The sequence below is a fragment of the Rhinatrema bivittatum genome, chromosome 7 (assembly GCF_901001135.1).
Source record: "Rhinatrema bivittatum chromosome 7, aRhiBiv1.1, whole genome shotgun sequence".
NCBI classification, from domain to species: domain Eukaryota; kingdom Metazoa; phylum Chordata; class Amphibia; order Gymnophiona; family Rhinatrematidae; genus Rhinatrema; species Rhinatrema bivittatum.
In genome coordinates, this window is record NC_042621.1 from 106,534,922 (window position 1) to 106,560,492 (window position 25,571).

At 44.5% G+C, this 25,571-nt stretch overlaps 1 protein-coding gene across 1 annotated transcript in view; it reads right to left on the reverse strand.

The window, feature by feature from the left end:
- The window catches only part of LOC115095348 (C-type lectin domain family 18 member A-like), an 80,850-nt gene that overhangs the window by 10,220 nt on the left and 45,059 nt on the right, over positions 1-25,571 (reverse strand). Inside the window, 6 exon segments of the mRNA XM_029608889.1 lie at positions 1,247-1,262; positions 1,265-1,342; positions 12,420-12,549; positions 13,067-13,173; positions 13,681-13,773; positions 19,551-19,658. Of these exon segments, the coding sequence (XP_029464749.1) occupies positions 1,247-1,262; positions 1,265-1,342; positions 12,420-12,549; positions 13,067-13,173; positions 13,681-13,773; positions 19,551-19,658 (532 nt within the window).

Here is a 25,571-nt window from a genome sequence, read left to right on the forward strand (position 1 = left end):
TCCAGGTTTCTATGAACACTGGCTTATATACAAGGAGGACGTATAAGGGAGGTGTTCTTTTTGTTCTTTGATTGATGTTCTATCATTATTTCTGTTTCCTATTTACCTGTATTGATTTATGTACAGCTTACTTTGATACTGTATTCAATTTTGATATTACTTATCTTTGCTGATTTATTATCCATATATTTACAACATTTAGTGAACTAAGTTTTGTTTTTGCAATATTTGTTTATGCGTGTTCTATGACATAATATACGCCTCCCTCAGCCACTGCACACATCTGCTTTTATATTATAAAACTTTTTTCTAAAAAAAAAAAAAAAAGTTTTGCTAAACACTATTCTTGCTTTGGTCATTTTTCTAATTGCTTAGCGATGTGCCCTACAGTATATTTCAAGGTCTTTATTATTTTTTGCTTTTTTGTGGCCTATTTATATCAACCAACCTCTCTGTGCCCAATAGTCAGATGCCAGATAGCTGAATAAGAAGGACTTATCCGGCTATCTAATGGCCGCTGAATATCTGGTTATATTCAGCAGCTGCTAGATAGCCAGATTAGGCACTTATCCATCTATCTGGATAGATGGCTAACTTGGGGGCAGGTAGAGGGTGAATTTGTGCGGCACTACTTAGCCAGATAACTTATCCGGCTAAGTAGCGATATTAAGCCTTAGCCAGATAAGTTGTCCATCTAAATTAGACGTGCTCAATAGGAGGTCTAAACTTAGAAGGATACAACTTTTCTGGCTAAGTAGCAACTTCTATGTTGATATTCAGTGGTATTGTCATGCTGCTGAATATCCTTGTAACTTAGCCAGATAAGTATTAAGCTAAATTACTTAGCCTTGTAGGCTATGAATATTTACTCCACTTCTTTTTGTACTCTTCATCCTTCCCCTAAGTTTTTTCTTTACTCTTTCTTCCAGCATTTAATATATTTTTTTGATATTTGGAGTTTTTGCTTTCTTATTTGATAGAGCATAAACTATAGCTGCTGTGTGTGATATTTTAATTAGAATGACATGAAACAATGCGTAGCTGTCCCAATCAACTTCTCTCCAAGAAGCATGGACTTTGGTGACAAGAAGCAAGAACACTAGCTGATATTATTATATTATATTTTATATTATATTATATTGATTTATATTCTAGAAGAGCCAAAAGAATAGCAACCAAAAGCTTCACTCGGTATCCCCAGCCTCCACACCCCTATTTCTCCAATAAATACCACGTAGCTTCTTACCCCTGGTTGTCAGGCTGCCAAATGCAAAGCTAGTGAAAGAAGGATGGTCTCCAGCATCCCAGCGGAAGGAGTCTTTGGACGTTTTATAGGTCAGGCCTGAAATGAGAAAGAGAGCCTGGTTTGTACTCATTGTGAGGACTCCTCCTGCTCCTCAGCATTAGCAGATAAGGCTCACTACATCCCTTTTCCCTGTTTAATATTACAGCGTCAGTCCCAGCATTGGCTTTCTGTATTTAGTGTCCCATTTAGAAAGCTCAAAACTGCTCTGATTTCAAGTCCAAGTCATATGCCACAGGACTGATTTTCTAGGAGCTAGAACAGTTTGTAAGCATACAGGGGTTTTTAGCCCGTTCTTTATGCTAATTTAATTGTCAGAAAGAAAGAATGCAGGCAGTTTCTCTTTGAACATTAGCGTAACATGTGCAATGTAAAAGTGGCCATGCACTTTGTGCCTGAATCTTTTCGTGTTTGCAGCCAAGAGAAGTAAATAGCCCTCATGAAAATGTCATGTGCATGCACTATTTTCCTTTCCTTACCTGAACATGCCTCTGGGAACACCTCCTCGCAGACCAGCTAAATGTGCATGCAATTTGGAAGTCCATGCATATGGTTAGTCCCACTGAGTGAGTCCAGGTTACCCAGATAAATTATTATTAACCGGGTAAATGGCTTTGCAATTTTCCCTACCCTTATGCAGTTGGTCAGAAAGTCTGGTAAACCGCCAAAGGGGGTCTCCTGGTCCCTATGGATTCACATCTCTCCTGATTCTACCAGGACAGGCTCTATTTCCACTGCCCCAGGCAGGATTTTATGGTAAGAGCAAGGTCCCAGTTTTGGTGATGATAAGGACAACAGCCTGTAGCTTGTAACTTAATTCTGGATGGTCCACTGTAGTCCTAGCATTATTAATCAGGCACAGCAAAGAATTGTGCCTCAAAAGGTTATACATGTGTCTATTATCTAATTTCTACCACTGGAGCATTTGTGGGTCAAAGTACCTCCATTTCTATTTGTGCTGAGTAAAAGAAAGTGAGATATCGGCCCTGGAAGCAATGGAGAGGTGTGAGGAGGTAGGTGACACATCAGGTCATGCTAGGGAGGTAAGGTTTCTAGATGAAATAAATGACTGCTTCATGGAGCAGCTGATCCAGGAACCAACAAGAGGAGGCACTATCTTAGACCTTATCCTTATCTAATCCTCTGGTGCCAGAGAAAACAGTAGTGGGGCCACTTGGCAATAGTGATCATTAGGGATGTGAATCGTTTTTATGACGAATTGGCATACAGTACGATATTTCTTAATTCATTATATATCGGTTAAAAACTAGAAACGAACACTTTTTCTTTGAATTTTTGTGACAATCGTTTTTCGGGTTAGTGCGCGCTAACTCATGTTAGCGCGCACTAACAAAAAAATGTTTATTTTTGTTATTTTTTGTTACTTTTTGCTATTTTTTGTTAGTGCGCGCTAACTCCCATTAGCGCACACTAAGCTGAAAACCAATTTTTCATGAAAAAAAAAAGTCAATCCGCGGGAAAACAAGATTTTCCTGCGGCCAGACGAACCCGAAAGCGGGAACGATCGGGCACCCGATTCACATCCCTAGTGATCATAATGTGATTAAATTTACTTAATAACTGGCAGGAGGACATTAAGGAAAACTACTGCACTAGCATTTAGATTTCAAAAAGGAGACTATGAGAAAATGAGAAAAATAGAAAAAAACTAAATGGTGCAACTACAAAGGTTGAGAGTTTACAGCAGGCATAGACATTGTTTAAAAATACCATCTTAAAAGACCAGTGCAGATGTATTCCATACATTAAAAAAGGCAGAAGGAAGGCAAACCGATTGCCAGCATTGTTAAAAGGTGAGGTGAAAGACTAATATAGCCAGAGGCGGACCTAGAGTATTTGGCACCTGGGGCGGATACTTCTTTGGCACACCCTCTCCCCAATATATAATTTAAAAATTTCCTAAACATTGATAAAATATTTCAATACAGACACATCAAATAACACCCAATAATTAAAACTAATAAGGATTTAAAAAATCTACCACTTTTCATATCTTTATCCTAAGATTGTCGTAGACAGGGAGCATACACATACACACACACACACACACACACACTTTCTCTGTACCTCTCTTCCACACATACTTTCTCTGTGTCTCTATCACACATAGACACACTTCTTCCATCTCTCTCTCTCACACACACACACACGCTTCTTCTTCTATCTCGCTCTCTCACACGCACATAAGCAGACAAAAACTGAAATGGAAACCACAAGCCAGATTCTGTATGCAGTGCAACAATGGAAAAGCAGAAAATCACTATTCCTCAAAACAATACAATCAATATAAATCAATCAGAATTATAAAACCATACTAAAAAATATGCATTTCAAGACAGCTTATAAATAGAATAATATTCAATAATTAGAAGCTCCTGTACAAATTTTTTAAAATGTCCTAAACATCGATAAAATATTTCAAAACAGCAAGCACATGAAATAACACCCAGTAATTAAAACTAACAAGGATTTTAAAAATCTCCCACTCTCCATATCTGTCATCCTAAGATTGTTGTAGACTGGGGGCATTCATGCACACACACACACACACACCCTCATACACCCCCCCCATACCACCCTCCCCCCCCATACACTGGCACTTACTCTCACAAGGCCAGTCTCTCTCTTCTTCGGTCAGTGGCGGCCCCACAGGGCATACCTGGGAACTTTTGATTTCTGGTCACCCTGAGATTGTCAGGGAAGGTATGCACACAAACTTTGTCTTACACATACACACTCTAATATACACACTTGTTCACTCGCTCCTTTGTTCAGACACATAGATGCTCATTTTCACTTGCTTCTCTCCCTCTCTCTTTCTCTCTCACACACACACACACCCACACACACACACACACATGATTGCACACACTCACTTCTTCTTTTCCACAGCTGGATACACTCATTCATGCCTACCCTTGCTCTAGTCCTAGGCAAAGCCTCTATCATGAGAATAACCCAGAGTATCGTGGGATCAAAAAAAAAAGGAAAATCCTGTGGTTGAAAGTGTGAATAGTTTTTTAAAAGAGTAAATAAATAATAACAAAAATACATTTTACTTAGAGATTTGCACGATGCTCCTTGCAGAGGGTGATCAGGCTGGAAACTGGTGCTGGCCCCTGAGTGGCATGGCCCTGATGTTTGGGGGCTAGTGAAAGGCACACCCACAGGGGGGGTGGCGGGGCAGTCCAAAAAAGAAAGAAGAGGGTCGCCCATGGATCCCAACCCACTGGTGGCAAAGGCAAGAAGAGGCCCGTGCATGATCTGACCGGGAGTAGGAGGGAGCCCGCTCAGCTGCTGCTCCTTCTCCTGTGCCAGCGCATGAGATCAGCATGAAGGAAGTGCTAGCTCCATGATGTTTAAATACCATGGGGCTGGCACAGGTGAAAGAGCAGTAGCTGAGCGGGCTCCCTCCTGCTGCCGGTCGGATCATGCACGAGCCTCTTCTTGCCTTCGCTCCCGGTGGTATGGGGTCCAGTGGCGGCACTTGAGGCCTGCTTTCTTCCTCTGCAGCCAGAGATTTTGGATGTTGACCCAGAGACTCGGCAATTCATTTAGAATTCCGGAGTCTCTGGGCCAAATCCGGAGAATTCCCATTTATGCCGAAGGGCCCCTTCTTCTGCCACTGGCTCCGGAAGCGCCAGCGGCAACACTACGTTTGTGCTTCTGCCGCTGGCTCCCAGAGTGCCGGCGGCAACTCTGGGCCTGTTCTTTGCCTCCCGCCAGTTCCAGAAAATGCAGGTGGCATCGCTGGCCTCTGCCACTGCTGGTCCTTGCTTTTGCTGGTGGGGTTTCCCCTGCCACGTCACTGTTCCGCGCTGCAGCAGGACCTTCCTGCCGGCGGCAATGGCACCCCTTCCCCTTTCCCACCCGGGGCAGACTGCCCCCTTCGCCCCCTCTTAGTACACCTCTGAATGTGGCTAAAAGAACATTTTTTTTTAAAATGGAAAAAAGATCCTAATGAAGGAAAGAGGAAAAAGCATAAGCATTGGAAATTTAGATGCTAAACGTTGATAAGGAAGACAAAAAGAGAATTTGAAAAGAAGCCTGACATCGAAGCAAAAACTCATAATAAAAATTTTTTCAAACACATTAGAAGCAGGAAGCCTGTGAGGGAGTCAGTTAGACCACTAGATATTTGAGGGATAAAAGGAGCACTTAGAAAAGACAAGGATGTGGCAGAAAGACTAATTCTTTGCTTCGGTGTTTACTGAAGAGGATGCTGGGAAGATACCATGCCAGAAATTGTACTTAATGATGATGATTAGGAGGAGCTGAAACAAATCATGGTGAACCTAGAAGATGTTAATAAGGCAAATTGACAAACTAAAGCTTAGGAAATCAGCTAGATAGTTTATACCTCAGAGTTTTGAAAGGATTAAAAAATGAGCATGTAGATCTATTACTAGTAATTTGTATCCTATCATCAAAATTATTTATTGTACCTAAAGATTAGAGGGTGGCCAATGTTATGCAGATCTTAAAAATGGCTCCAGGGTGATCTGGGAAATTAGAGTCTGGTGAGCCTGACATCAGTCCTGGGAAAAATAGTAGAAACTATTCTAAAGATCAAAATTCCTGAGCATATAGATAGAAATGGTTTAATGGGACAAAGCCAACATGGATTTATCCAAGGGAAGTCTTGTCTCACCAATCTGCTACTTTTTTTGAAGGGATTAATAAACATGTGGATAATTGTGAGCTAATGGATATAATGTATCTAGATTTTCAGAAGGCGTTTTACAAAGTTCCTCATGGAAGACTCTTGAGAAAATTAAAAAGTCGTGGGATAGGAGGCAATGACCTGTTGTGGATTGCAACCTGGTTAAAATATAGGAAACAGAGAGTACTACTGAATGGTTAGTTTTCTAAATGGACAAAGGTAAATGGTAGAATGTCCTAGGGGTCTGTACTGGGACTTTTTAACATACAGTATTTATAAATGATCTGGAAAAAGGAATGAGTGAGGTGATAAAATTTGTAGATGATAAAAAATTATTCCAAGGGTAAATTACAAGTGGATTCTGAGAAACAGCAGGATTTTGGGAGACTGTGCATCCAAATTCTGATTAAATTTAATATGGACAAGTATAAATGGATGGACATAGGGAAAAACAATCTAGACTGTACTTGCATGATGTTAGGTTCCATATTAGGAGTCACCGCCCAGGAAAAAGATCTAGACATTATTATGGATAATGTTGAATCCTCTTCTCAGTGTGAGGCAGCAGTCAAGAAACAAGTAGAATTTTAGGAAGGGAATGAGAATAAAGCAGAGAGTACCATAATACTTCTATCATTTCATGGTGCAACCTGGAGTGAGAGAAGTATTATGCAGTATTAGTGTGCAGTTCTGGTTGCCACATTTAAAAAAAAAATATATAGAATTAGAAAAGGTTCAGAGACGGGTGACCAAAATAATAAAGGGGATGGCATGGCTCCCCTATAAAGAAAGGCCAAAGAGGTTAGGGCTCTTCAACTTCAAGAAGAGACAGCTGAGGGGAGAAATGACAGAAGTCTATAAAATCATAAGTGGAGTGGAATGGGTAAATGTGAACTGTTTTTTTACACTTTCAAAAATTACAGCGACTAGGGGACACTCCGTGAAGTTACTAAGCACATTTCAAACACATCTAAGAAAATATTAGAGATGTGAATCGGAACCGGAATCGGGCCATCCAGTGCTCCTACCATGTGATAGGGGCTGGCCAATGGCACGGATACCCTGTCACATGGTAAGGGCAAAGGGCCATTGGTGCCATTTTGATTAGTGGCAGCCGACAGCCCAGGAGCGGGCTGTCGGCTGCCACTAATCAACAGGTACCTGGACCACCAGGTACCTGTAAAATGTTTTGGGGGGGTCGGGAGGGTGGGGGAAGCTAAGGGATTAGTTTTAAAGGGTCGGGATGGGTTTAGGGGTTATTTTTGTGTGCCGTTTTTCCCGCCCTCCCCCAAAACGATAAGAGAACCCCCATGAACAATATCGTGGGGTTTTCCTATTGTTTTGGGGGAGCCCCCGATTTCTGATGATTTTGAAAATATCAAAGATATTTTCAATCGTCCGAAGCCCGATTCACATCCCTAGAAAATATGTTTTTCACTCAACACACAATTAAGCTCTGGAATTCATTGCCAGAGAATGTGGTTGCAGGTTTATAAAAGGTTTGGACAAGCTCCATAAACAATTATTTACCAGGTAGATTTGAGGAAAGCCACTGCTTATTCCTAGGCATAAACAGCATGGACTCTATCTACTGTTTGGAACCCTCCTGGTACTTGTGATCTGGATTGGAAACAGGATACTGGCCTTAGTGGACCCTTGGTCTGACCCTGTATATAAGTTCTTATGAGCTGTTCTGGGACCAGTGCTGTTTAACATATTCATTAATGACCTGAAAAAGGGATGAATGAGTGAGATGGTCAGATATGAAGAATACACAAAATGATCCAACATGGTCATAATGCAAGCTAACTGAGGAATCACAGGAGAACCTTGTTATATTAGGAAAATGGACATCTAAATGGCCAATCAAATTTAATATGAATAAGTACAAAGTGATTGATGCACATGGGGAAAAATATCAAAACTGTAGGTACATAATGCTGGGATCCAGACTAGAAGCTACCACCCAGCAAATGGATCTTGGAGACATTGTGGACAATACTTTGAAATCCTCTGCTCAGTGTGTGGCAGTGACTAAAAGAGAAATTAGAATGCTAGGCATTGTCCAGAAAGGAGCAGAGAACAAAACTAAGAGTACCATAATGTCCTTCAATCAGTCCATGGTGTGATTGCATCTAGAGTATTGTGTGCAGTTCTGATCACTCCCATCTCAAAAATGATATAGCAGAACTAGAAAAGGTACAGAGAAGAGCAGCAAACGTGGTTAAGGGGATGAAATGGCTCCCTTATGTAGAAGGACTTGCAGGTTAGGAGGTCTCTTTAATCTGGTGAAGAGATGACGGAGAGGAGACATGATAGAGTTTATAAAATCATGAGTAGGGTGGAACAAGTTGATGAAGAACAGTTATTTACTCCTTCTAATAGTACTGGGACTAGAAGAAACTCCATGAAACTATCTAGTAACAGATTTAAAATGATTTCTAGAAGGTAATTTTTTAGGCAAAACATAATTATACATGCTTCCGGAGAATGTGGTCAAGGCTATTTAGCCAATAGCCTTACCATCTCCACCTCCCGCTTCTGAGAGTGAGCAACATGGAATGACCTTATTTATTTATTTACAGGATTCATTTCCCAAACACTTCCTCCTCCTTACCTCAATCCCAGCTCCCACCAGTCTTCTACCTCCAGCTGTCCTTCACCCACCAGAACTGATCTACCCCATTGGCTCAGCTCCACTTCCTCAGATCCCTCCCCCCCCCAAAAAAAGGTGGCAGAGCACTGTTTTAGGTCGTTCCACCATAAATGAAGCCCCAGGTAACAGATGCAAAATGGAATTGAATTAGCAGAAGTTTGAAACATGTGAGCAGTAGCATAGTAACCAGGGGTGGAAGCACTGACGATTGGCATTACTGCTGACAAGTTTCAGACTTGTGCTAATTCTACCCAATGTTATGTCTGTTCTGTGTGCTGCCGTGACTCTTTCAGACTCACATTTCCCCTGAAGAACAGGAGGGGGTGGTGGTGATGAACAACAGGGGTTGCTCTGCCTGCTTCAGTCTCATCCTCCTCTTCCCTGCAGGCTGCCTAGAGAGGAGGGGCTGGAGTAGAGGGTCCCTGCTATTCTTCATCCCAAATCTGAAAAGAAGTGGTGGACCTGTGCTCCAGGCTGTCGATCTGCAAATTAAGTCCTGCCTATTTGGGATCTGTTGGATACTTCTAAGTGACCCAAACTGGCAGGAGACAGAATACGGGGCTGATGGACCTATCGGTCTGACCCAGTTTGGCATCTTTTATGTTCTTACTCCACTACTTTGTTAGTTTTCTCTTAACTAAATAGATTTTTTGGCAAGGTAACTCAGTTTGTGTTTTCTACACTCAAAAATCCAATAAGAAAGTATTCCCAGGAACTAGTTTACTGAATTGCATTGGTGTGAGTAACACAACTATAGCAATATTAATATAATCACCCGCCTTCCCAACCCCCCCATCCTTCTTGTGGATTTCTCTCTGACGGAGAAGAACAAACCATAACAGATGTACACCGCGTTGCAGAAAGAAAACTTCCATGCATAATTCAAAGCACCTCTGGCTTCCCTTTTCTATCAGGCTGCTGTAATTAGAATTTGTAATTAGAAAGTGGAACAGCTGGGTCGACACAGTGGCAGTCCTGAGCACTGCCATTTGGAGGAGGTGGGCTTGATTTCCAGATCATGTCTTCCGCTCCCTGAGTTGCCAGGGCTGGGGATCCCGCAGAGGCAGCATTCATAGCCCCTGGGGGAGGGGGGGGGAGAGGAGATGGAGGGGGTCATGACCATTGCCTATGGGCGACACCTAGTGGATAGATTCAGAAGCCCTGCTGCATTGCCCCGGGTCAAGGAATGTCACTGTAATAACTGGGTTAGGTGAGCTGGGAAGGGATATTGGGGATATAGGGTAAATTAGGAATGAAGGCTCCTAGCACTGGATCCCAGCAATCTGATGCTGGCATTTCAGCAACCTGACACTGCCTGCCTTAGTGTCAAAAAAAAAAAAAAGCTTCAAAGTATGAACAATTCCCCAGTTATTCATTGGAACCAGTCCTTTTTGTACAGTGGAGTCTTGGTGAATTGCTGGTGAGGTGTTTGTATCTGAAGCTCGCTTGAAGAGAATTCCTGCTCTGAGGCAGGCAATGTCAAGGTTGCTGAAATGCTGGCACCGAGTTGTTTTTTCCACTGCCTGATCCCTCTTTTAGTGCAGACTACCTTGGTTAAGGAGCCATCTTGCCTTCGTGGCTATCATTTGGATGCTAGAGTGGGGATACACCATTTGGGTCAGTGTATTTTGCTCCTACTGTAATTACTCTTAACACACTTTTGAATGCTTTAATAAAGCCTAGGGTATATATGGGTTCAAACGGAGGATGATTAAACTTGGTGCCACAATGTACTTTAAAGATGGTGGTGAGCTACAGCACATTCAGTGTGGTTAAGAATATATTTTTTGTGATACTGAATGCCTTTATTTTTTTCACTTTCCCTTCTTTTTGGTGCCACAGTTTATATGATCGAGGGGAAACTTACCACTATTATAGGTTAGGTTGCCGTTACTTAGGCGGGTTATAAATAAACTAACCATAAGCATAACCAAGGTGCATATTTCTTTCCATGTCTGATGAATTGCTGCATTGTATTTTGCCCCCAGCAGGTCAGTAAGTCCAGAGTGATCCCAGCCAACAATTCAGTCTTTATGGGCAAGTTACTTTAATCTTGGGGGTTCAGCTTGTGCCGCGTGGACCTCAGAGTAAGTGAAAGATAACGGTGAGGAGGATAACAAAGAGCAGGGAAACAAAACCAAGCATGGGAAATCTCATGGTGCAATCAGGGACGAGAAAGAAAGTGACCCAGAATAAGTACAAAGTGGGCTGCAGTGAAATGTAGGCACATGCAAAGAGCCTGAAAATCAGTTTGCTTGCACAGGTCTAAGACAGCACGAGTTAGCAAGGGCTTTGCGGATGGGATTCGCACTCCGCAACCCTAGCTACTCTGCCTATTCGGACTTCATTAGAGGTACCCGTCCTCGGGGGCCTCGCGCTCTCTTTTTTCTTTGCAGGTCGCAGTCTGGAACCGGTACTCGCTCCTCGAGGGCCCACGTCCCGGACTTGCTCCTGAATACCTCTTCTGCTAAGAAGTCATCGCTGCTTCAACATCAGTGAGTTACCATCTCTCAGAGCTTTCCCTGGAACCAGGAACTCGCTCCTCGAGGGCCCACATTCCAGGACCTGCTACTGAATATAACTTCTGCCAGGAAGTCACCGCTGCCTACAACACCAGTGAGTTACCATCTCTCTCTCAGAGCTTTCCCTGGAACCAGGTACTCGCTCCTCAAGGGCCTACTGCATTCCAACTCCTGGGCTGCCTTAAGAGACTACAGTGTGAGGGTTACCATCAAGGTTCTGTTCCTGAACTCTGCATACCCTGCCTACTCACTATATTCAGTTTCTCTACAGCTCAGTTATCCAGGATTGCTGTTCTAGTGCCTGAGGGACTACAGCCCTGCTGGGCACTTCCAGCTCACTACTGCCACCTCTGGTGGTTTAATATATTGTCTAATAAAAGAACTAGTGTGTGTCTGTCTCTACACTAAGCCTGACCGGTGATCCCTCTCGGGATCTCCCCCGAGGGCGTGGTCATCTGCCACTGGTCCAAGGATTCACCCACAACTATTCTAAATAACTACAGATTGCTAAATACCAGCTTTAACAACAGAGCTTTCTGACAGTTTGAGAACTGGGCAGATCTTACAGTACCTTCTGCACAAGTTTTTGCCACCATAAGTTTTTAGCTCTTCCTTACCAGAAGCTGCAGGAAATGAATGCCTTGCACAATTGTTGCGCTCTACCAGAAATGTGCAAGCAAACTGAATTTAGGCTCTTTCCTCCTAAATTTTGCCCAGTCCTTACAATCTGGCCTTTAATGACTGAAGATGCTTAAAGTTAGCCTTCTGTTTGTTTACTTTCAGGCTTTCCTAATATTTAACCCTGACGTTACAAAGGTAGCATCAGGCTGATTAGAGGCTGTGGGGGTGCAAGTGTCCATGAGAAAGATCTCTGCTCCCTTTATATTCTGAGCATGTTTTCAGCTCAGGCAGTGATATGATACCTTCAGTTTACCTTTAGGATTAATGACGCTTGTCTATTGGTACCAAATTAATCTTTTGCAGTTAACCTGGGGAGATCTCTTAGCTCCATACAAATTTGTTTTACCTCCTTTCTTCTTTTCCTTGTTCTGACCTCTAGGGCTCTGTGACATGAGTAGATATTTAACCTTGAGTAACTGTATGCATTAGATTGTTAGGTGGCAATAAAATACAGAACATAGATGTCATAAATGTCAAAGCAAATTACTATAATACATGGGAGGTATACTGCTTGCTCTTAGAATCTGAAACTGAAAGCAATCCCTCAAAGTCCGCCTTTTCTGCCCCACTCACCGATCCAAAAGTTTCTGGTTTCAAAGTCGGGATCCGTCACCTCATTGGTGGCTTCTAGATGTCCCAAGTAAAAAGCCAAAATATCTTGAACTTTTTGGGTTTTGATTTGGGCCAGCACTCCTCCCCTCTCCTGCAATCAATAATCAGAGACCTCACCTTGCTGGAATTCACATCATGCACAGGCAGCAGCAGCAAAGACAAATTCTGTCTTCTGGTTGGGTGAAAAAGTGAGGGAAAAACTAAACCCTGGACAAACATAGATTCAGCCTTTCTTTGAGTCCAAGAGCTCGGTGAGATCTTCCGTCTGGAATTCTGTCTCCCTTGAGATAATGAGACAGATTCTTTTTGCAATGGGGCAAGTTTGCTAAACTTTTTTTTTTCACTTTTACAAAGTGTGTTGGCTTTTTTAAGCCTGCGTGTGTGTGTGTGAATTATTTTGCCTGCACGTATTCTGGCATGTGTGCTGTTTTAAAGCATCACCGTGGCTTGCATGGAGTCCCTTTATATTCTGAGAATGGGTCATATACTGGGGGCTGTTTCCTTGTTTCTGAATAATAACGGGTGAGCTGTGCGAGCCATTCTGAAGGCCTTGCAGATATTCTAGCGCTGCTTTTCATCGTACAGTGATCTGCTTCATACCACGTTACCTGACATTTGATTTTGGCTCCGTAGTATGTATCAGCTTCAGAGGACACCATGAAACAATCTCCATCTATTTGTACCTCACAGGTATGGAAGGGAAACGCCACCCTGGCTGTCAAAGCAGGTTACAATGCAAAAGAATATTGAGTTTTCAGATTTTGAGGGATTTTTTAAAATACATTTTTAAAATGTCAAAGAATATGACAATAATTGTTTTCTGGTGTGCTTCTCTTGGGAATATTTATGTTCCATAAAGAAGTTTTTTGTACATTTTATTGAACCAGCAGATACGGCTCAAGGACGTTTTAAACACCTAAGCTTTCAGGCTTCAGAACACCCCATAAAATAGATCTTTGTTGTCTCCATCATAATCCTATCTTGCAGCTCCTCTCTGCCCCTGTCTCTCGCTACCCCATTCCACCCCCAACAGCTCTGCCAATGTACTTAATTTATCAATGCACCTCAATCCTGCCCCAGAGCACCTCCTGTTATACTAAAAAGATATTTTATATTTTATTCTTAATCTTGTTTTCTATTATCAGCAAGGATGACCATCAGACACTGTGCACAGGACACATCTTATAACGCGGGCAAATAAAGTTAAAAAGATAAAACTCACTTGCACATTCTGCACCTCCATATCCCACATCACACAGGCAGGAGCATTCATCTGCTTTGAACTTCCCGTGCAGGCACTGCACACTGCACCTCACTGTAAGAAATGCACATGATTAATCTCAGCACTGCCATCGTGAGCCATGCAAAGCTGGGGCAGAACACTCCAATCCTAGTCAATACCAGTAAAAACCAGTGTTGCCCGTCGGTCACAGACGGCTGCGACCACTAATGCTCACCTCTTTCTTTGCTACTTTGACACCACTGGGGAAAGTGGCGGCCTCTGCCAGCTACCGCCGACCTTCCTGGCGTTCCCAGGAAACCGTGCGTGCTGCCGACCGCCATCTTGCCTTCAGGATCACCTAGGCGCGCGCGCGCGCGCAAGGGCCAGTCTTAAGCAAGTCATGCCGGGAACCTCGGGGGCGTCCCCTCCGGATGACGTCTTCACTCTGCTATACTTAAGCTGGCTGGCCCTGCCTATTGACGAGTTAGCAAGGAGTTCCCTCATTGCTGAATCCGCTTCACTCTCACGGACTTCCTGTTCCAGTTCCTGCACTTCGGCGTGAGACGCTCTGGGTACCCGCTCCTTGGGGGCCCTTCCTCATCTCTGGCTCTCCGCTCCTCGGAGGGCCTTCTGCCTTGGACTGATGTCTGTTCCCATTCCCCGGGACCTCTCCTGGAACCAGTGGCGGATTGACCTATCAGGGGTTCGGGCTTCCCCCGGTGGGCCGGTCTAGCTGGTCACGTGGTCTCAACTCCACGTGGCTGTTAATGGTCTCTTGCAGCCTGCGGGGGCCGAAGAAAAGAAGATCGGAACAGCCAGCTATCGCTGGAGAAATGAAGATGGAGGCTGGCGGGGGCTGAAGAAATGAAGATGGGTGCCGTGCAGCCACAGTCGGAGACCAGGCTGGCGGGGGCCGAAGAAAAGAAGATGGAGGCCGGCGGAGCCGAAGAAAAGTAGATGGGTGCCACATAGCCAGCCACAGCCAGAGACCAGGCCAGCGGGGGTCGAAGAAATTTAGATGGAGGCTGGCGGGGGCTGAAGAAAATAAGATGGAGGCCGGCGGAGCCGAAGAAAAGAAGATGGGTTGCCATGCAGTCAGCCGCAGTGGAGACCAGGTCGGCGGGGACCGAAGAAATGAAGAAGGAGGCCGCGCAGCCAGCCGCAGCTGGAGACGAGCTGTTCAGCTGGGGGCCTTTGTGTGTATATGTATTTGAGATTGGAAGGGTGCTTCTGTGTGTGTGTGTATGTGTGAAAGGACTGGTGCTTCTGTGTGTGACAGGGAAGGTGCTTGTGTGTGTCAATGTGTGTGTGTGTGTGTGAGAGAGAGGGATGGAGTATGTTTTTAGCTGGCTTGTGGCTGTGAGAGAGAGGGCATGTGTGTGATTGAGCCTGTTTGTAAGTGAGATAGAACATGTGTGTGATTGAGAGCTTGTGTGTAAGTGAAATAGAGAGAGCATGTGTGTGATTGAAAGCCTCTGTGTAAGTAAGATTGTGTGATTGAGAGAGACTGGCCAGAGAGGTGACGTGTATAAGTGAGAAATACTGATCAGGGAGATGACCGGTATGTGTGTGCTTGTTTGTGTGAGAGAGAGAGACTGGTTGGGGAGATGATTAGTGTGTGAGAGACAGAAACTGGTCCTGAGGGTGTGACTGGTGTGTGTGTGTGTGTGTGTGTGAGTGAGAGAGAGAGAGAGAAGAGACTGGTTGTGGTCCCTAAGGAAGAGGACCGTGAGGACAGCTTTAGCAGCTACTGCTGCTTCTAGTGTGGCCTGCAAGGGAAAGGAGTAGGAGAACTGCTGGAGAGGGATCGTAAAGGTGGCTTTTTAAGTTCATTTTTCTTGATTGACTACCATTTAATTATTGGGTAGTATATGATGTATCTGCTGTTTGAAATATTTTATTGGTATTTGGTAAAGGTTTCAAAATTTGCATGAGTCTTTAATTATTGGATATTCTATTCATCAGCTGTTTTGAAATTATTTTATTTGTATGATTTTATAATTATGATTCATGATATATATCTTGATTTTATTGATTGTTTCCTGAGGAATGGTGACATTTTTGGTTTTCCATTGTTGCACTGTATAGAGTCTGGCGTGATACGTTTTACAGTTTAGTTTTTGTCTGCACATTTCTATTTATTCTTTATGTGGCTTTATTCTGTATTTGGTGAGAGTTTGTGTTCTGCATGCAAAGACTGAGATGAAGCATTCTTTTAGCATGTGGTTTCTCTGTAGGGATCTGTAGTAGCTTGGCCTGTTCTGTTTTCCTGATAGGAGGTGTATTGATATTTTAAATTCTGGTGTAATATTTGTGGTATTCTTTTTCATAGGTAGGGTTGTTATTTGTTGAGTGTTGGCAGATAATACTGTGTTGATACGGGAGGACCATGCTGAAATATATCATAGTAGGTATGATGCCATATGAATTCCAAGATGCAAAGTTTTCTTGTTGGCATCACAACAGTGAATGAAATTATCACAACAACGTGTATATTAATTTTACCTCAGAATGTCACTTGTTCTGACTCTGGGATTAAGCCCGTCAGTTCAAGCTGCTGGTGACTGTGGAACAGTGTATTGTTGTACTGCCACCTGCTCTTCTACTGAAAATAGTAAATGTTCTCAAACTAATAGGTTTCTTGTTGAATGGAAGTACTTACTGAAATATTTTATAAATGATGATATATGTGGGCGTGGCCCATGGATTTTATAATATGTGCGTGCCGGGTAGCTTTTTTTTATGTTTTAAGGGGTGTGTGCATATATATGTAAATGATATATGTAAATTATATTGTATGTGTAATTGCGTGCCCATGGGCCAGTATGGAGAAAAATCCCCCGGGCCACTATTTTCCCACAATCCGCCCTTGCCTGGTACTCTGTGAGTACCTTGACTCCACGGACCACTACTGTACCAGCCTTTGTGGGATCCTCTCCGGTGTACCCTGTGCCTCGGGCCACTACCATACCATCTCTGAGTGAGGAATCCCTCAGTGTACCCTGTGCTGCAGGCCACTACCGCATCATCACTACAGAGATACTTCTTCGATGTACCCCACCTACGGACCACTACCGGATCTTCACGTCTGAGGTATTCCCTCTGGGCATACCCCTTGCTCAAACCTTGTTGCTTTCTCCTGCAGCCCCCGCTTCGTGAGCTGTGCCTTTCTACTTCTATAATAAAGAGTCTATTCCACAGCTGTGTCTGATGCCCACTGAGATCGTGCATCCCGATGGTGAGGCTCAAAGGGCTCCTCCATGTGGGTGGTACCATCTCTCACCTTGGCCCAGGGCCCACATATCTACAAGTCATAACAACCAGAAATGCAGGTCTAAGGGGGTGGGCAGTGGAGTGCCTCAGGGATCTGAACTGGGACCCGTGCTTTTTTCAATATATTTATAAATGATCGGGAAAGGAATACGATGAGTGAGGTAATCAAATTTGCGGATGATTCAAAATTATTCAGAGTAGTTAAATCACAAGTGGATTGTGATACATTACAGGAGGACTTTGTGAGACAGGAAAATTGGGCATCCAAATGGCAGATGAAATTTAATGTGGATAAGTGCAAGGTGATGCATATAGGGAAAAATAACCCATGCTATAATTACACAATGTTGGGTTCCATATTAGGAGATACCACCCAGGAAAGAGATCTAGGTGTCATAGTGGATAATACATTTAAATTGTTGGCTCAGTGTGCTGTGGCAGTCAAAAAACCAAACTGAATGTTAGTAATTATTAGGAAGGGAATGGTGAATAAAACGGAAAATGTCATAATGCCTCTGTATCGCTCCATGGTGAGACCACACCTTGAATACTGTGTACAATTCTGGTCGCCGCATCTCATAAAATATATAGTTGCGATGGAGCAGGTACAGAGAAGGGCAACCAAAATGATAAAGGGAATGGAACAGCTCCCCTTTGAGGAAAGACTAAAGAGGTTAGGACTTTTCAGCTTGGAGAAGAGATGGCTGAGGGGGGATATGATAGAGGTCTTTAAAATCATGAGAGGTCTAGAATGGGTAAATGTGATAATAGAAAGACTAGGGGGCACTCCATGAAGTTAGCATGTGGCACATTTAAAACTAATCGGAGAAAGTTCTTTTTCACTCAACGCACATTTAAACTCTGGAATTTGTTGCCAGGGGATGTGGTTAGTGCAGTTAGCATAGCTGGGTTTAAAAAAGGTTTGGATAAGTTCTTAGAAGAGATGTCCATTACCTGCTATTAATCAAGTTGACTGCCACTGCTATTACTAGCAACAGTAGCATTGGATAGACAGTACTTGCCAGGTTCTTATGGCCTGGATTGGCCACTGTTGGAAACAGGATGCTGGGCTTGATGAACCCTTGGTCTGATCCAGTTCTATGTTCTTTGTTCTTATGTCATTATCTGCCATCATATATTATGTTACAATGGCCACAGAACAAGGAGCTTTACACATGTATATTCTGGAGATGGTGAAAGATATGGAGAAAGGGTTCAGAGTTAAGGATGATTACAAGGTTACAGGCATTGGAGATACATGCTAGGTCTGAATCTACAAGGCAGATCCTGTAGATTAGAGGTATGTCTGAATCTGCTTCTAATGCCCAAATGAAGCAGCCTTGTTTTATAGATTTTCCTTCTGAACCTCATTGTGGGATTATTAAGTTTTCAAATACTTCTCTAGCACCAGTTCCTGTGGCATTCAGTTCTCCTAGATCTCCCTACTGTGTACTGACCAAGCCAACCCTGTTTCACTTACGATGACTTTGCATCAGAATTCAGGACTGCAAGCAGGGATGTGCAATCATTTTTCCCGAATTAGGCAATGTCAACGACATTGCCTAATTCGGAATGGTTCGGGAAAACTGAAAAACGATTGAATTTTTTCTGAAATTTCAGAAAAAATTCATTTTTGAGTTAGAGCGCGCTAACTCCCGATAGTGTATGCTAGCTCTGCCAGGTTAGTGCGCACTATCGGGAGTTAGTGTACACTAACGGGAGGTAGCATGCACTAACTCCCGATAGTGCGCACTAACCCGAAAATCGGGGCCCCTGAAAAAAAAAGCCCCGAACCGTGGGGGAAAAATGAAATTCCCGCGCGGGGCCCCCTGAAACGTAGCCTGACATGAAAGTTTTACCCGAAGCACATCTCTAGCAATTGCAACCTTGGGCAATGCCTAATGGTATAAGAGATGTCAATGTATTCTAACTGGAGAAAAGGGTGATGATGCTGAGTGCTGGTGAAAGGGCCTCCCTTGAGCTTTCATTTATTAATACTGTAGGTAAACTCCACACTCACAATTCAGTCAATTCAGGTTATCTCAATTCTGAAGAATCAAATGGTCATTCCCCTTCTCATGCACAAAAGCACCCCATTGTGCAGAGAGCATGAAACCTGCAACCATACTGGCAATCTGCCTGTTTGCATGTCCTCTGATAAAATGAGGTGTCGATCCCTGTCACATGCAAATATGAAATGTATCAGGGAAGGAAAAGGATTGCTATAAAGGCAGCAGCACCTAGAACAAAGATAGGTAGCCAGCATTAAATGATAAGAGAGAAAAGGGAACCTGGAGAGTACCTATCAGGCGGCTTTCTTCAGGGACTTGATGCCAACAGAGATAAAGGAATGAAGAGTAAGGGAAATATCTAGCAGGGAAAACTCTATAGGATGAGTTTGCATAGTTATAGTATATTCGGTGTACACTGATTTACATGTCGTACACCACCAGTACAAATTCAATGCATGTGCTGTACACATTAACATATACTGGACCAGATGCACTGGGTGGTTGTTCCCACCTGGTGCTCATGAATATCTGGCCCACTCTGCTCCCACAGTACTCAGTATTCAGCTGCTGTAAGCAATTTCTCACCTTGGCAATACCTGCCTGTATGGCCTGGAAGGCAGTCACAATGGCAGGTGCTCATATTTAACTGCCCGTGGTTTCCACAGCTCATCCGACAAGGATTCTTTGGAACTTCTAAAATAAACAAAAAGAGAGAAACTGTGATCTAAGATATCAGAGTTCCCACTTGTGCCAGTCTTTGCTACACTGAACATACCAGCCCAGGCTTATGTCATGATGTTATACCCACACGTGCCAGCTTATATTACACTAATCTGCAATCACACATGCCATCTTGTTCCACACACTGAATTCCATTCACACAAGTCTTCCTGTATCTCACATACAGTAAATATATTCAATTATACCATGCCACAATGAATTATAACCAAATGTCCAGTTTATACAAGTAACCTAATATGTAGCCAAATAGACCAAACTGTACCAGACTTATTGTGTATGGAATTAGCAAAATCTAAATGTCCAGCTTGTGATTTTCCTTGGTCTCTGTAAAACTAAAAGATTATTGGGTGAATTTTCTCCAAGATGGAAAATTTCCCTCCTTATAAATCAGGGGCGGCCAACTCCGGTCTTCAAGAGCCGCAAACAGGCCAGGTTTTCAGGATCTCCACAATGAATATTCATGAGATAGGACGAGGACTGGAGTTGGCCATCGCTGTTATACGTATTGAGAAAAGTTATGCTCAATTTAGCATTTAGTACAATGTTTCTCACCCCTCTCCTGAAGGCACAGCTATCCAATTGGGTTTTCAGGATTGCCACAATGAAAATGCATGAGAGATTTGCATACCCTGGGTCTCCAATGTATGCAAATCTATCTCATGCATATTTATTATGGATATCCTGAAAACCTGACTGGTTAAGCGTGCCTCCAGGAGAAGATTGGGAAACCCTGAAATAGCAAATGTGAGATAAATGAATGCAGGTTTTTGGCTCATTGTGTTCCATAAATTATACTGTGTATTTGAAGAAGTATTTGATTTATATTCCACCTTTCAGCTACTTCAAAACGGACTACATTCAGGTATCGCAAGTATTTCCCTGTCCCCAGAAGGCTCATAATCTAAGGCCTAGATTCACTAATCTGCGATTTGTTATCGCAGGAGGGGCACAATATTGCATCAGGGGTGCGTATTGGCCCTTTGGCATTCTTTGCCAGTGGCAGCCTCTTCAGAATCTGAAGCAGTCCTATTTAGAGCTGCCTTCTTATTAGCATATTTTGCAGTCATGTGGGTTGGGAAATTGGTAGCAGCATCACGCAGCAGAGATAACAAATGCGGAAAACGTCTCATTGATCAAGGATAAGCCAGCATTTGGTCCTGGGGGAATTCTGTGCTACTGCGGAGCGCAGAATTTGTGCAGAATTCCCCCCCGTGCACAGAATTGTTAAATTCTTTGCAGAAAATGGCAGAGGAGACCCCGGAATGCCGTGAACAGAGAGCGCAAAGATGAAGGCCCCTGTGTGCTGCGAGACACGCTCAACACAGCAAAGATGAAGGTCCTGGTGCGCCGTTCGCGGCGAACATGAACGTCCCCATGTGCCGCAAACACTCTATCGCCAGCCCCAGAGTTTGACCCCATTCTCAGTACTGCCCCTCACACAGGCTCCCTCTGTTCCTCCCTCTCTCAGACACATGCTCCCTCTCTCTAGTACACATACACACACCCTCATACTGACTCCCTCACTCTCTTGCACACACACATCCCCTCATACAGGGCCCTCTCTCTTGCATACACCCACACAAGCTCCCTTTCTCTCTCACACATACATCCTCACACAGACTACCTATGTCTCTCTGTCATGACCCCTTCACACAGGCTCTGTCTCACACATACACAATCCCTTCACACAGGCCAGCACCCTCACATACACACGATCCCTTTTTCATACACACGCGCTCCCAATCTCTCACACACATACACACTCCTTCACAATCTCCTCATATAGGCTCCCTCTCTCTGAAACCCACACTCAAGCATCCCCCCGCTCACACACCTGCTCTCTCTCTCTCTCACCCTCCCCTCTCTCACCCTCCTCTCTCTCACATCCCTCTCCTTGCTCTCTCACCCTCCCTTCCCTTCCCTACCCCTCTCCCTGCTCTCTCACACCACCTCCCCTTTCTCACACCCCTCTCCCTCTCCTCTCACACACACACATTCACTCTCACCGGGGCCTTCATCTTCGCCGTGAACGGAGCACACGGCGAAGATGAAGGCCCCGGTGAGAGTGAATGTGTGTGTGTGAGAGGAGAGGGAGAGGGGTGTGAGAAAGGGGAGGTGGTGTGAGAGAGCAGGGAGAGGGGTAGGGAAGGGAAGGGAGGGTGAGAGAGCAAGGAGAGGGATGTGAGAGAGAGGAGGGTGAGAGAGGGGAGGGTGAGAGAGAGAGAGAGCAGGTGTGTGAGCGGGGGGATGCTTGAGTGTGGGTTTCAGAGAGAGGGAGCCTATATGAGGAGATTGTGAAGGAGTGTGTATGTGTGTGAGAGATTGGGAGCGCGTGTGTATGAAAAAGGGATCGTGTGTATGTGAGGGTGCTGGCCTGTGTGAAGGGATTGTGTATGTGTGAGACAGAGCCTGTGTGAAGGGGTCATGACAGAGAGACATAGGTAGTCTGTGTGAGGATGTATGTGTGAGAGAGAAAGGGAGCTTGTGTGGGTGTATGCAAGAGAGAGGGCCCTGTATGAGGGGATGTGTGTGTGCAAGAGAGTGAGGGAGTCAGTATGAGGGTGTGTGTATGTGTACTAGAGAGAGGGAGCATGTGTCTGAGAGAGGGAGGAACAGAGGGAGCCTGTGTGAGGGGCAGTACTGAGAATGGGGTCAAACTCTGGGGCTGGCGATAGAGTGGAAGGGGTTGAGCCTAGAGGTGGAGGGGAGAGATATTGGCAGGTGGAGGAGTTGGGGCCTGAGAGGGCAAAGTGACCAGGGGAGTAGGGAGAGCGAGTGGAAGGGACACTCTTACAATTAATTTCTAGGGAAATTCTGCTCAAAATATTTAAAATTCCGCATCTCTAAGTAATAACTTTTTTTCTGTATTAATTTAAAATGTAATTACTTAAAGACTGTCATGTAAATTGTGTTATTTTGACCAATATAAAGTTTGCAGAATTTTGCAGAATTTTAAGTTTTGTGCACAGAATTTTAAGGTTTTGTGTGCAGAATTTTAAATTGTTTTGCGCAGAGAAAGCATTGCACATTCAATGGTTAAAAATGGACCAGTTGGGCAAGGGGAAGCTCATTGCACTGACAGCCTAGTAACCTGCCTGGTATCCCATGTAAGAAACTATCTGTCATTGAATCCACAAGGCAAGGGAGATTTCCTAGCACATCAGGATGGTTTACTCAAAGCAGATTTCAGTTGACTGCCATACTTAAACAGGGCCTTCAGGCTGCTGGAATATAGACAGGCGGTACAGTACTCACTCCTTCAGGACTGGGGCAGATTCCAGTGGAGCCACCTCTGGTCTCACAGCCAGGACCATTCATCGCTCTGCTGCCTATACCTCTTTTGTTAGACAGGAGAATGGCTTACCGGGACCTGCCCTTAACTGAATTTCTCCCTCTTCAATGCAGGAGACGGTCGGTGGCGGAAGGCAGTATGGATCATGGGTCATTCATATAATTTCTAGGCAGAAGGGTATGTGAAGTCCAGCTCCTTTGGGACTCATTTGGGGCAGGCGATGCAGGTCATCTGGGTGAGATGGGGATGACCTTATTCCGCATGTTTGTCAGCTGCTGGCTTGCCCAAACACATTAGTCAATGATTTGAATGATCTGACTGGGAGGAAGCTGGTAAATGCTATCAGGAATGACTCAGCACACCTCAACACTTGGTTGCCAGGTAGCCATATTGTTTGGCTTGAAATTGTCCCTAGCAGCCAAAGGAGTCCATTCCTGCCTGTGTTTAGCAAAAATCAATCAGCATGTCCAAAAAATTGTTATTCACCACAAGAGCTGTCATATTAGACATGAGTGGGCATCTGTGAACTCTGCCAGATAGCAAGCATCTGTCCGAACCTGGTTAGGATTTATTTTTTAAAAGAGGGTGAAAGGTGGGTTAGGGGTAGGAAGTAGATGCCCAGATGAGCAGTCAGGCCGCAGCTTGTTATGGGGGTCTCCAAGCAAACCCAGGTGGGCTGCTCAGGTCTTGTGGTGGGCTTCGCCCCGCCTACCTCTCTCTACTTGCAGCTCCTCCCGCTCACCTTGGACTGATGGCCGCCGCAGCGTCTGCTTGCCGACCTCTCCGGCGTCCCCGGACCGGCTTTGGTGCTGCCTCTTGCCATTCTCCTTCAAGGTACCTTTAAGGCGCATGCACGCACGCAGCCCTAAGATTTATTTCCACGTTGGCGCGAACCTCAGGGGCGTCCCCCTGTTCTGACGTCATGACTCCAGGGTAATTCTGCCTACTACATTTGCTAGCTCATTGAGTTAGCAACGGAATTCGTACGGATGGGATTCGCTCTCCGTTCCTAAGCTACTCTGCCACTCCAGCTCTAATGGGAACTCTTACTACCCTTCGGGGTCACTAACAGGGTACCTGCTCCTCGGGGGCCTCTGTGCTTCTTTCAGGTGCTATCAGGAAACCGGTACTCATTCTTCGAGGGCCCATGTTCCCTGTGTCGCTGCCTGCAACTTCTACCTTCTACTTGGAAGAACTAACTACAGTCACCATCAGTGAGTACAGAAAACATCTCTCTCTACAGTACTGCTTCGCTGGAATCAGGTACTTGCTCCTCGAGGGCCTGCTCTCTGCTCCGGTGCCAGACCTCTCGTCTAGTGGAATCTCTGCTACTGCTAGTGAGTACAATACTACCGAATCTCTCTGCTCTAAGGGATCAGGTACTCGCTCCTCGAGGGCCTGCTCTCCCTGTCTCGGAGCTCTCCTATTCTACTTGGGACTCTGAATGATAATTCTATTGTGTGCTCATATCTCTCAGTCTCTTTCCACTACAGCACTGCCTACAGAGGATCCACTGTTCCAGCGTTCTGTGAGAGACGCGCCCAACTGGGCTCTACAATCACTACTCACTACTGCCACCTCTGGTGGTTCCATATACTGTTTAATAAAAGATTCAAATCTGTGTTTGTCCGGAGTTTAGCCTGACACTGTGGTCCCTCACGGGACTGCCCCCCGTGGGTGTGGTCAGCTGCCATAGTGTCCAAGGATCCACCCAAACACTAATAACCATAACAGATTGCTAACTCCATGGATCCGGCTCAGCTCAACGCCTTGCAGGCCATTCTAGGCCTGGCCTTGTGCATTGCTGAACAACAAGATGCATTGGATAAATGAACTACTGAGTTTCATCAGCTGCACGCACAGAAGAATCAAGGTTCCATATCCAGTAATGAAGTCAGTTACCTGAAGTAACTATAAAGACTATTGTGCCTCTTGCTCCAATACGTTTTTCTGGAGAGATTCACAGAACAAGAGGCTTCTTAAACCAGTGTTGTATGCATTTTGCATTGCAACCTACTCGTTTCCCCACAGCCTACGCCAAGACTACTTATATTCTATCCTACCTGGATGTAAGGGCTCTGACTTGGGCTTCCGTGCTGTGGGAATGCAAAGACCCTATACTTCAGGATATTGACGGATATATGGACTTGTTTAAATCCGTTTTTGATGATCCTGCCTGGTATACTGTTGCTGGTTCTACATTGGTGGACCTGAAGCAAGGCAACGACCCCTAGCTGATTTCGCTACAGAGTTCAAGACTCTTGCGACTCAATTACATTGGGTTTGGATTCCCGCTTGAAGGACGAGCCGGCTGCTCATGAGACACCTGACTCGCTAGATGAGCTAGTGGCCTTGGCTACTAGAATTGATCACCGGCTTCGTGATAAGGTGCAAGAACTCAAGTCTTGTAAAGGACCTTTCAGAAGGAGGTTCGTGCTAAGCCTGCACTCAGGATGGTTCCATTGACTCCCGTTGCCAGTGAGAAAGAACCGATGCAACTTGGTCATGGTCACCTGACATCCAAAAAGAGAAGACTTCGGAAGAGGAATGGATTGTGCATGTACTATGGACAA